The sequence below is a fragment of the Petromyzon marinus genome, chromosome 16 (genome assembly GCF_048934315.1).
Source record: "Petromyzon marinus isolate PM22_M1 ecotype Great Lakes invasive population chromosome 16, UKy_Petmar_22M1.pri1.0, whole genome shotgun sequence".
In the NCBI taxonomy this organism is placed as follows: domain Eukaryota; kingdom Metazoa; phylum Chordata; class Hyperoartia; order Petromyzontiformes; family Petromyzontidae; genus Petromyzon; species Petromyzon marinus.
Window position 1 is genome coordinate 9714237 of NC_133682.1, and position 12783 is coordinate 9727019.

General features: G+C 46.7%; 1 protein-coding gene across 2 annotated transcripts in view; it reads right to left on the reverse strand.

The window, feature by feature from the left end:
* Positions 1-10453, reverse strand: part of LOC116942842 (uncharacterized) — a 42696-nt gene extending 32243 nt beyond the window's left edge. The window contains exons 1-2 of one of the 2 annotated variants that reach the window (XM_076067498.1): positions 9978-10453; positions 5078-5179 (exon numbers count right to left, since the gene is read on the reverse strand). In XM_076067498.1, coding sequence (XP_075923613.1) covers positions 5078-5144 — 67 coding nt within the window. In that variant the 5' untranslated portion in view covers positions 5145-5179; positions 9978-10453. The remainder of the gene's footprint in view (positions 1-5077; positions 5180-9977) is intronic. The other variant, XM_032955196.2, reaches the window with a different exon arrangement.
* Positions 10454-12783: the final 2330 nt, after the last annotated feature.

Genomic DNA, 12783 nt, shown 5'->3' on the forward strand with positions numbered 1-12783 from the left:
GAGGTGTTGGTCCTACCGTGTTTAAGGTCTGCTTTATGTTCACGAATGCGGTCCGAGATATGGCGTTTGGTTTCTCCAATGTAACTACTACCACAGAGGCAACTTAGTTTGTAGACACCAGGGTATTGTATGTCCGGAATCACATCTTTTACAGACGGAACCAGATCACGGATTTTATGTAATGTGTTGAAACGGACCTGGATCTTGTGTTTATTCAAGATTTTGGAGATCTTTTTTGTGATCCCAGCAATGTAGGGTAAAGTGATGGTTTTGAAAGGCTCCTCAAGAGGGTTCTTCTTCATCAATTCCATACACCCAGCCATCAGATTTACCATGGAAGTCGAAATAGATGGCAAGATACCTTTTTTGGATGTTCTAATTAAAAAGAGACCTGATGGTTCAATGAGCCACTCTGTCTACAGGAAAGCTACCCATACGGATGCTTATCTGAAACCGGATTCCCACCACCATCCATCACAGAAGAATTCTCTCATCAAGACTCTGTATCATAGAGCCCAATGCATATCCGACCAGGAACACATAAGCAGTGAACTCAAGCACGTACACCAGGCTCTTAGGGCTAATGGTTACTCCGACTATACAATCCGCAAAGCTATCACTCAAACCATGAAGAAGAACCCTCTTGAGGAGCCTTTCAAAACCATCACTTTACCCTACATTGCTGGGATCACAAAAAAGATCTCCAAAATCTTGAATAAACACAAGATCCAGGTCCGTTTCAACACATTACATAAAATCCGTGATCTGGTTCCGTCTGTAAAAGATGTGATTCCGGACATACAATACCCTGGTGTCTACAAACTAAGTTGCCTCTGTGGTAGTAGTTACATTGGAGAAACCAAACGCCATATCTCGGACCGCATTCGTGAACATAAAGCAGACCTTAAACACGGTAGGACCAACACCTCGGCCGTAGCAGATCATTGTTCTAATTCAGTAGGCTCACATGCCATTGACTTTTCCAAGACGGAGGTTCTTTGTAAGCCATCTGGCTTCCATGAGAGATTCGTTCATGAGGCTATCCACATATACAAACACAGAGACAATTTTAACCGAGAAGATGGATTCTATCTTAGCAATCATTGGAAAGATTTGATAAATCATTTCAGTTCTTGATTGATTGTTCACGCTTACAGTGCCTTTCAGACAGCATACATAAAAACAAATTTCGTCTCCCCCCTCCTCTTTTCAAAAAAAATAGATGGACTAGTCCTGGCAAACAGCCAATCGTTGCGCGTGACGCAAACGTTATTTTTATATATATAAATAAATATGCCGTTTTCAAAATAAATTTATGCAAACCGACACACCTGATGATGACCGTTTGAGTTATGGTCGAAACGTCGTGAGAATTTTTTATTGTTTTATATATATTTTGTTATTTTGTTGTTTCTCTTCAACGTGACTTTACCGAAAAAACTAAGAATACTGCCCATATACTCAACACTGCCCACAGACTCAACACTGCCCATAGACTCAACACTGCCCATAGACTAACACTGCCCATAGACTCAACACTGCCCATAGACTAACACTGCCCATAGACTCAACACTACCCATAGACTCAACACTACCCATCGACTAACACTGCCCATAGACAACACTGCCCATAGACTCGACACTGCCCATAGACTCGACACTGCCCATAGACTCAACACTGCCCATAGACTAACACCGCCCATAGACTCAACACTGATCATAGACTCAACACTGCCCATAGACTCAACACTGCCCATAGACTAACACCGCCCATAGACTCAACACTGACCATAGACTCAACACTGCCCATAGACTCAATACTGCCCATAGACTCAACACTGCCCATAGACTCAACACTACCCATAGACTCAACACTGCCCATAGACTCAACACTGCCCATAGACTCAACACTACCCATAGACTCAACACTACCCATAGACTCAACACTGCCCATAGACTCAACACTACCCATAGACTCAACACTACCCATAGATTAACACTGCCCATAGACAACACTGCCCATAGACTCGACACTGCCCATAGACTAACACTGCCCATAGACTCAAAACTACCTATAGACTCAACACTACCCATAGACTAACACTGCCCATAGACTCAACACCGCCCATAGACTCAACACTGACCATAGACTCAACACTGCCCATAGACTCAATACTGCCCATAGACTCAACACTGCCCATAGACTAACACTGCTCATAGACTAACACTGCCCATTGACTCAACACTACCCATAGACTAACACTACACATAGACTAACACTGCCATAGACTAACACTGCCCATAGACTCAACACTGCCCATAGACTAACACTGCCCATAGACCCAACACTACCCATAGACTCAACACTGCCCATAGACTAACACTGCCCATAGACTCAACACCACCCATAGACTCAACACTGCCCATAGACCCAACACTACCCATAGAATCAACACTGCCCATAGACTAACACTGCCCATAGACTCAACACTACCCATAGACTCAACACTACCCATAGACTCAACAGTGCCCATAGACTCAACACTGCCCATAGAGTCTATGCCATAGACTCAACACTGCCTATAGACTAACACTACCCATGTATACATACACGCATACATATCGCTTACGACCGTATCTCGGAATTCACACAACGGAAAATCATGTGCATTCGGATAAACTCAACTTTGCCGATGGAATGAGTAACCGACTCATTTATAGTAACTTACAGCCACATGCTTGCGAAGAGATGTCACCGTGGATCACGCAGACGGCGGTGACCTGGCCACTACGTTGTCCGGTTACGCAAATGCCGATAACTACGCTTGACAGGGGACGTGATTCACACCTTAGCCAATGCAGTTCGTTATCAATCAACTTGCAAAAAAATATTTAGATGGATTTTTTTTTAAATATCCACCGTGACAATGATTTTTTTCTGGTCGTGAGGCTCGCTGCACATTTGTAAAAAAAAAAACCCCAACAACTTCAATTGCCGATTTAAGTAGGGGTCATACATTGACAGACACGTATACAGTGCATCACCGATTATAATCTGGCATCGCACGATTATCTGGGCTGCTTCCAACATTGTCCGGCAGTCCCCGGATTGATCCGGCGAAATCGTTCCAAAGGCTGTAAGCCAGTCTCCTGCGGTTGGCACTATGTGCGTGTGACAAAATATATATATAGCTACGCTTGATTTGAGTGTTAAATGTTCTATACACTACATTATACACTACATAAATACAATCGTACTAGATACATACCAGTCCGGCGATCAGTGTTAAAGATTGTATACAGTACATGATAAACTACATACTTAAACAATGAAAATACTGCACGTATATATATACATCACCCCATGCAGAGTCTTCGTGATTGTTACAGTAATTACAGTAACTTTTAAAGTTGCATATTTACGTGTGTCGATTTGTATGTTTATTCATGGCAATTTTATAACAATTTAAAAAAACACACACACACAAAAAACATAACAACACCTAAAAACAATGCCAAAAAATAACGTACAAAAATAAGCGATGTAAAAATGAATGATAATGCAGTGACTATTCGGTGTTTGAATATCGGGTGCCCCCGCCTCCAAAGCCGCCGGAAAATCGATTATCTGCCGCATAACATTTCATTGACATAACCACCGTGCCTAAAAAGAGGAGCGTTTTGTTTGCACATGTGCAGAGGAGTACACTACACATGTGTATATCGGTGTGCATCACCTGCTATGGCGTGTGGTGAATCAGAGACGTGGCCACTCGTGGAGGAAAGGCAAGAACCACTCAACAGAGTTTGCAAAGACGCACGTACCTGGGCGAGCCACGGTGGCTATGAGATGTTAACTACCTCGCCTGGTACGCAGGAGGTCGTGGGTTCGAGCCCGACCCTGACGCCTGCTGTATATTTGGAGTTTGCGTGTCTCTCTCTCTCATCATCATCACGGTGGCTATGAGATGTTAACTACCTCGCCCGGTACGCAGGAGGCCGTGGGTTCGAGCCCGACCCTGACGCCTGCTGTATATTTGGAGTTTGCCTGCCTCTCTCTCTCATCATCATCACGGTGGCTATGAGATGTTAACTACCTCGCCTGGTACGCAGGAGGTCGTGGGTTCGATCCCGACCCTGACCCCTACTGTATATTTGGAGTTTGCGTGTCTCTCTTTCATCATCATCACGGTGGCTATGAGATGTTAACTACCTCGCCTGGTACGCAGGAGGTCGTGGGTTCGATACCGACCCTGACGCCTGCTGCTGTATATTTGGAGTTTGCGTGTCTCTCTCTGTCTCCGTGGTCGCGTGGATTTTTCTCCAGGTCCTCCGCGTTTAGAGTACTTAGCCACTGCTTTAAATTACCAGGTGATAAGCCACTTCGTTGAGCTATCATTTGTGATGGCCAGGTCGCTTCTGAAAAAATAGCTACGTAGCTCGGTGGGGCCTTACCTGGTAACATAAAAAAATAGTTTATACTTTTTAAGCGTTAGTAAGCCCGAGACAGAAAGAGGATCACGTGGATCGGAGACTACCATTTCGACGCTTCAAGAAAAATAAAGTGGGCTGAGATGATATCCTGTGGTCAAGGCTGACGGGCACAGTGGCAGCCAAAGGAGAGAATTTGACTCGGTGCTTTCGTGACTGCAGGAATTACTCTTTGTTTTTTTTCGGTAAAGTCACGTAGAAATAAGAAATAATAATAAAATAAAAATTACATAATAGTATACATACGACGTTCCGATTGCAACGCAAGCAATCATCATCAGGTATAGAAGAGCTAAATTTAAGAGAGAGAGGAAACACAGAGAGATGGAGAAGCACATCAAATCGAACAAGATTTCGTCAAATTTGTAAACAATATAATGCAGCACAGAGGGTCGGTCAAAACACAATTAACGCATGGTCTGTCTGATTACGTTATTTCAAAGATTGCCAAATTATAGGTTGAGAGTGATAGAGTACGGATCACAGACACACATATACAGACATCCAAGCAGAGAGAGAGAGCCAGCACAGATAATTGTCTGACGCGTGTCGGATCGCTGCGTAAAAAAAGCGACCCGGGTCTTACCCGCTGTGTGGCTTGCGTGGGTCGTGAGGACGAGGAGCAGAGCGATCGATGATGGCAGGGGCCTCATGGTGATCCCGGCTTGCGATGTTCAGGGCTCGTGGTCTGTGGTGATGCGACCTCAGCGCTCCTGTGATGAGGGAGGAACGCGTTCCTTTGGCTGCCTTGGGGCCAGACAGTCACGAGGCTCTTAGTCAAAATCAACGCTCAGTTCATATCCGCATGCCGTTCTTTAAACGTCAAATCTCGCTTATCCGCAGTAAGGGGGGGAGGGGGGGATCAGACATTTGTGACGATGTGTGACGAGGAGGGGAGAGGGGGTGTTTGAGAAATGTGACGTCACATCAAAGCGCGCAACTTTTAAATAAATATAGACAACACGTTCTACTTTATTAAATAGACTTTCTAATAAATGTTTTCTCCTACAACATCAGAGTGCAGCGGCACATTAAATACGCACTACAATGACAATAGTTCTAGATTTGAAGCTTTCGTGACTGGTTTTATTCGCGTGACGTCATTTATGGACGGCCCCTAATCCCATATAAAACTAAATGTATTAAAAAAGCGTTACTTTGGCTATAAAGTGTATTTGTTGTTTTCCCTATGTAGAATGACAAACTGTGGTGCACACATCTTTGTATGACTGTAGTTTCAAAACTCCACGGTTATACTGTATATATATTTATTTTTTACAAATATGCTGTCGAACTTGAAGTAGCAAATGCGAGCATATATACAGTATGAGCGCCTCGAAGCACTCATTGTGGCGTTTTAACGAGAGTTGAACAATCACTTTAGCGGCGTAACTTCAAAAGGTTCGAACGCGTGTTTTTTTTCTTCCTCAAATGGTGGCCACGGTGATGCGGTTGAAGACAAGAGAATGAAATTAATAACCGGCACGAGAGTTGGGCCCCTTGTGTCCGACAGATGCTGTGGTGTACGTATGAACTTCGTTTGCACCTTACACAGCCAACCGCGCTAATCGGAGGAGCGGTTCTAAAGCAAGGTCGTAGCCATCATTGGGGGTGACCAAATCTTCCAGGGTGTCTGGGGGTCCCAACCCAGAAAAAAGATCTACATTTGAAAACTCATTTCCTGCCTAAAATATATTTAAAAAAAATTGACTAACACGTGGGATGGACTTTTAATTATTTTTTTACATTAATGTCTAATTGTGCATTATTGTATTACATTGCTCTGTTTTTACTTTTTTTTACCATTTCTTGTTTCATTGTACATGTAATGGCAGACATTAGGGATTAATAAAGTACAACCACACCCACAATCATATAAACATAAATCTATGCATTGATTTAAATGAAAACAAGTCCAGATATCGTGGCCAAGGTTTAGCAAATTGTTGTTTTTATTTACATAGCATAGACATTTTTTATAGCAATATAATGGGGGGGGGGGGGGAATTTTGAGCATATTTTAATATTGGGGGGGATGTGTCCCCCCCAATATATATTTTAATTACGGCCTTGTTCTAAATAAATTAGTATTCAATATGGATTATTTAAAAGCGCATCGCTCCCAGTGGCTTTCCAATACCGGGATCTCTGTGCAAGTGTTCCAGAGGGCCACTGAAGCTCATCTGGTGGCAGCGGTGTTAAACTGAAACTGAACTGTATATTGTTTTATTTTACCAGCCAAAGCCCACTGAGCTACACGGCTTTTTTTTCAAAAGCAACCCAGCCATCACAAATTATAGCTCAGCCAAGTTGCTTATCATCATCATCATCACGTGGAAATATATAGCGGCCAAATACTCTAAACGTGTGACGTTTATTCTAAACGTGGAGGGAAAAAAACGGCCGTGCCTGGCGGCAAGATCAGCAAGGTGTCTCTACTCTTTGGTTCTCATTTTATTTTATGCTTCTACCTACGTGACTTTACCGAAAGAACCAAAGAGTATTGATTCCTGCAGTCACGAAAGCTTCAAATCAAGATTCAATGTGTCTCAACTTCAATTCTGTGAAGAGCGTTTGGCAGTGGCGGAGATAGAGGCCGTGGTGGTCGGTGGCTCAGATAAAAAACTAAACACGAATAACAAAGAAAGCGTGTCACTTTGGCTACACAAAGGTATTTGTGAAGATATAAAATGCGGCCGCTATATTGTTTTTACGTAATTGTCTTACTTGACGAGATGTTTTTGGTCACCAGGGCACTTTCGCGACTGACCCTCGGCGAGTGTGGAGCAGCTGATAATTAAACCAGAGGACGCTTAAAGAAAGATTTATATAGTCGCTTAAAACTTTCGCGACTGCAGGAATTCATATTCTTGGTTTATTCGGTAAAGTCACGTAGATAGAAAATAAAAATAAAATATATATTTTTAAAATTTAAAATAAAACTATAACTATGAAATAAAGAAAAAAATAAACTATAACGCGGGTTAAAGTCCTTTATTTAACCACATGAGGAGATCCCAATGAGGATGCTTGAGCTCTTTGCAACTCATCACCCGGTCACCGGCTGTGTACTGTGGGTTAACCGACACCCGCCATGGGGACGTGGAATTTCCATTTCTCGTTTACACGCGGGGAATATTTGACGATCCCTTGACGTGGCACGTTGCTAGTTGGGCATATGTGGTATAGCGTAATATGGTTGTTGACAATCGGAGTGTTGTCGCAACAACATTCGCTCAAGGTCCTGCCGTGGTCAGCAAGACTGGACTTGCGATCCCGAGGTTCGCCCGTTCAGTTCCAAACTCCGCGGCGCGGCAGTTGTAACAAATGAAATAAAAATGCGGCAAGCTGTTTTAACACATTCCTGCGGAGGGAGCTGGTAGGAACGTTGGTTGCTCGGTCAATGGCCAGGGTCAACGGCGGCGGCACCACGTGGTGTGTTCAGCACAATATGCCCGACTGTGAAGGCGGGCACAAGCCGGCGTGAGTAGGTGAAACGTTGAGTTTTATAAGGGCACCACGGGGTGACCAGCCCCGCCCCACCCAGCCCCACCCCTCCCACCCCCCACCCAGCCCCACCCCTCCCACCCCCCACTCAGCCCCACCCTCCCCACCCAGCCCCTTCCCACCCTCCCCACCCAGCCCAGCCCCTCCCCACCCTCTCCACCCAGCCCCACCCCTCCCACCCCCCACTCAGCCCCACCCCTCCCCACCCAGCCCCTCACCACCCTCCCCTCCCCACCCTCCCCTCCCCACCCTGCCCACCCAGCCCCTCCCCACCCAGCCCCTCCCCACCCTCCCTTCCCCATCCAGCCCCTCCCTCCCCACCCAGCCCCTCCCCACCCTCCCCTCTCCACCCAGCCCCACCCCTACCATTTTTGGATGCACGACGGACGGACGGACACAATAATCCCCTATGGGCTGCTGGTGTATCCAGGAGGTTCCTACCAAGACAATTGTCCCTGCCTTGTTGTCCACCTGAACAGTGTCCGTAAAGGGATACAGCACAGACAGCCGTGTGGTCGGCAGGTGGGAGAAACCGTGGGCAATTGTTACCTCTTCCAACGTAGAAGAATAGGTCAAAAATTACTCTAGAGGGGCTGTCTAGAACGCCCTCTAGTGGCTCTTCCTATGCCGGCAGTGGCGTGGGAAAGTGTACTATACTTGTAGTGCTGTACTATACTTGTAGGGTAGCACCTTTATCTGCATTGTCTTAGTCGAAAGATATCCTTCTTCTTCTTCCTCTTCTTCCTCTTCCTCTTCTTCTTCTTCAGATTGCTCGCTATGGCACTGGCACACAGCTCCCTAACTCTTGTGAATCATGCCACGGGGTCTGCAAAGTCCGATTGCAGTAATTTCGCAAATTGCGTGCCCTATGAACAGATTTGAGTCGGTATCAGCGCTAGAAAATAGAACTTTGGAAAAAGGTGAATTTGGTAATAAGTAAACAAGCTATAAATATTACAATGTTCAAGTAAGAAGGTGTTACGGCCTATTTTTTATTCTTATGTATTAAAGCGTTATTACGTTCTTTGAATGATGTTCACTGATACCGTTGCAATCAAAGTTTTTTTTCCTCTTTCAAACCTGTTCCTCGCTTCATTTTTTCCCCATTTAAACTTCTTCCAATCAACGTTTATTTTCACGCGTACGAGTTGAGTAACTTACCATTTAAAAAAAACGGTGTTTTGTACTTCTCTGTAACAACCACGCCTCGTGACACGTGCTGAGAATCATGCACGGGTATTTTTTTAAGCATTCGCCTCTATGTCAGCTTATTAGTGTAAAGTACACAATGCATGCATGTAGAACTTCTTTCGCACCGCACGTAGCCCACCGTGCTCATTGGAGGTACATTGTTATCTCGCTCACGAGTAGGATGGATGTTATTTGCGAGGATGCACGCGTTTGATCGATATTCCATAGACGCTCCGTTCAAATTAAACGGCGCCTAATCAGACGGCGTAACGGACGGGAGACCAGGGGGGCAATTAATGAACCGGGTTAAAAAAAGATTTCTCTCTCTCTCTTGATCCATCTCAAAAAGCGTGTGGCCCAAATCAGTACTCACGGAAAGAGATTTATCTGAGTTAAGACGAGGACGCGACTCGTGGTCATAGATAACGACGAGAAATACAATAACGGGATGCGCGCCTTGAGATCTTGAGTTCGCTTCCCGGACACGGCTAAAGGGTAGGTTACCGTTAGGGGTTCGTTTGAACAAGGAGAGTAAAACTACGCATTTATAATATTAAGGTCTACATATTTGGTAAATCCTCAATGAGAAGAGAGGAAGACATCTCTCACGATCAAATATTTACAAACGCGTTCCATTGACAGATTCTCACAAAGACATCACTCAAGGCGCATTAAGAGCTCATAACCATAACTGGCGTTAAAAAGATCGGTTCAGTATGACATTGTTACAATTCATGAACGTATCTTTTGTTTTTTAGACGGCAAAAAAAACTAAATAAACGACTTACCCTCTGCTGCAACTCAGTGGCGAATGCGAAGCGGCTGTTGTTGTTTTTTTTCTGATAGTGTCGCTTTGCATTTGAGGAAGTACCTCTACAATACTAAATTTGGGTGTGGGTGTTAGTGGTGACGCGGTGTTGAGAAGTAACTGCGCCGCGAGCAACAGCGTGTAAGATCATTACCACTTCAGGCTTGTGGGGGTGGGGTGGGGGCGGAACCCAAGCACAAGAAAGGCGCAGGACTTAAAGGGAAAGGAGCAGGAGTCAAAAGAGGAAGGGGTGGGGTCTAAAGCAGGGGAGGGGCTTAAGCAGGGGAGGGGCCTGCAAGTGGAAGGGGAGGGGCCTGCAGAGGAACCCCAAATAAGCAACCTTCAGTTTAACACGTAGTCAGTAGGCTTTTGCGACCAATATTATGCATAATAGAGGTTTTTTTGGGGGTTAGATCGCGTAAATATAAATGTGTCGTTAAATCTGCCAACCACCCGACACAGCCAATTTGTAAGGTTTGTCACGGAAACAAATCATGCCAATTCGTTACTAGTGTGGTGGTCACTCTGTAAACACACACACGCTACACAGTACCTACCAGAGCGGGGTCATTGATAACCCTGACCAAGACCCCGCCTGAGGGGTGGAGGCTGTGGAGTGTGTGTGATCCCCCAGAACCCTGCCCCTAGGCAAAAAGCGGGATAAACAAACACAGATCGGTTGGACTACCTGTGGCCAGAACTCCTCCTGAGGGGAGGGGGCTGTGGGGGATCTGTGATCCCTCACAACCCCGCCCCTCGGTGGGGAATCGTATAAAAGGCGGGCTCCTGAGAGCAGAGCTCAGTTCGCCTGAAGCCGAAGTCGAGGAGCCACCTGGAGACGAGACCCTGGACCCCAAGCCTCGACGTCCTTCTAAGGGCCAGGGCTCAGTGCGGTGCCAGAGGTCGAGAGGCTAGGACCCTGAGGTTCCCTCAGCCCGACGTCCTTCTGAGGGCCGGGTCTGGACGGGCCAGTGGTCAGAGACCCACCGGTGCCAGCGGTGGGTCAGCCTCCTTAGCTCCAGCCAGCCGGAGGGCTATAGGAGTAGGTCAGTGGCTAGGATAGATAGCACGGAGGCTGTACCTCCACAGGTTGTGGGTGGAAGGGGCCATTACCCCTTCATGTTAAGTCCTAGTGAGTGTTGTTCAAGATATAAATAAAACGTGTTGCTTCCTACTACGACTCCGTCTCCATACACGACTACTACACTAGTACAGCACACCGATGTGTTGGAGAGTAAACCCACAACATTTATTGGTTTACAATTGTAAATGTATATTTTAAATTATGTATTTATGAAATGATGTACGCAGCTGCGTCGTGTCGGATGCTACGGATCACTTGAGCGTTAGCGTGTGAATTAACGATTTATTATTATTACGCACTTGTGACTAAAAAAATGATGACATCGACTTAAAAAAGAAAGAAAAAATCCCAATGCTTTAACCTTGAGCTTCCCTATTGATTTAAGGAAATGAAAGCAGAGAATCAAATGATGACAGAAAAAAAATCTTATGACACAAATGCCTTCCAATATAACTCTATGGGAAGACTCCCCCCCCATCCACTCAGCACGGTCCGCAGTTGCAGTGCTGCGCCTTTGCCTTCCAATATAACTCTATGGGAAGACTCCCCCCCCCATCCACTCAGCACGGTCCGCAGTTGTAGTGCTGCGCCTTTGCCTTCCAATAGAACTCTGTGGGAAGACTCCCCCCATCCACTCAGCACGGTCCGCAGTTGCAGGGCTGCGCCTTTGCCTTTCAATAGAACTCTATGGGAAGACTCCCCCCCCCACCATCCACTCAGCACGGTCCGCAGTTGCAGGGCTGCGCCTTTGATTTCCAATAGAACTCTATGGGAAGACTCCCCCCCCCCCCCATCCACTCAGCACGGTCCGCAGTTGCAGGGCTGCGCCTTTGCCTTTCAATAGAACTCTATGGGAAGACTCTCCCCCCCCCCCATCCACTCAGCACGGTCCGCAGTTGCAGGGCTGCGCCTTTGATTTCCAATAGAACTCTGTGGGAAGACTCCCCCCCCCCATCCACTCAGCACGGTCCGCAGTTGCAGGGCTGCGCCTTTGCCTTCCAATAAAATTCTATGGGAAGACTCCCCCCCCCCCCCATACACTCAGCACGGTCCGCAGTTGCAGGGCTGCGCCTTTGACTTCCAATATAACTCTATGGGAAGACCCCCCCCCCATCCACTCAGCACGGTCCGCAGTTGCAGTGCTGCGCCTTTGCCTTCCAATAGAACTCTGTGGGAAGACTCCCCCCCCCCATCCACTCAGCACGGTCCGCAGTTGCAGGGCTGCGCCTTTGACTTCCAATATAACTCTATGGGAAGACTCCCCCCCCCATCCACTCAGCACGGTCCGCAGTTGCAGTGCTGCGCCTTTGCCTTCCAATATAACTCTATGGGAAGACTCCCCCCCACCATCCACTCAGCACGGTCCGCAGTTGCAGTGCTGCGCCTTTGACTTCCAATAGAACTCTGTGGGAAGACTCCCCCCCCCCCCATCCACTCAGCACGGTCCGCAGTTGCAGTGCTGCGCCTTTGCCTTCCAATAGAACTCTGTGGGAAGACTCCCCCCCACCATCCACTCAGCACGGTCCGCAGTTGCAGTGCTGCGCCTTTGCCTTCCAATAGAACTCTGTGGGAAGACTCCCCCCCCCCATCCACTCAGCACGGTCCGCAGTTGCAGTACTGCGCCTTTGCCTTCCAATAGAACTCTGTGGGAAGACTCCCCCCATCCACTCAGCACGGTCCGCAGTTGCAGGGCTGCGCCTTT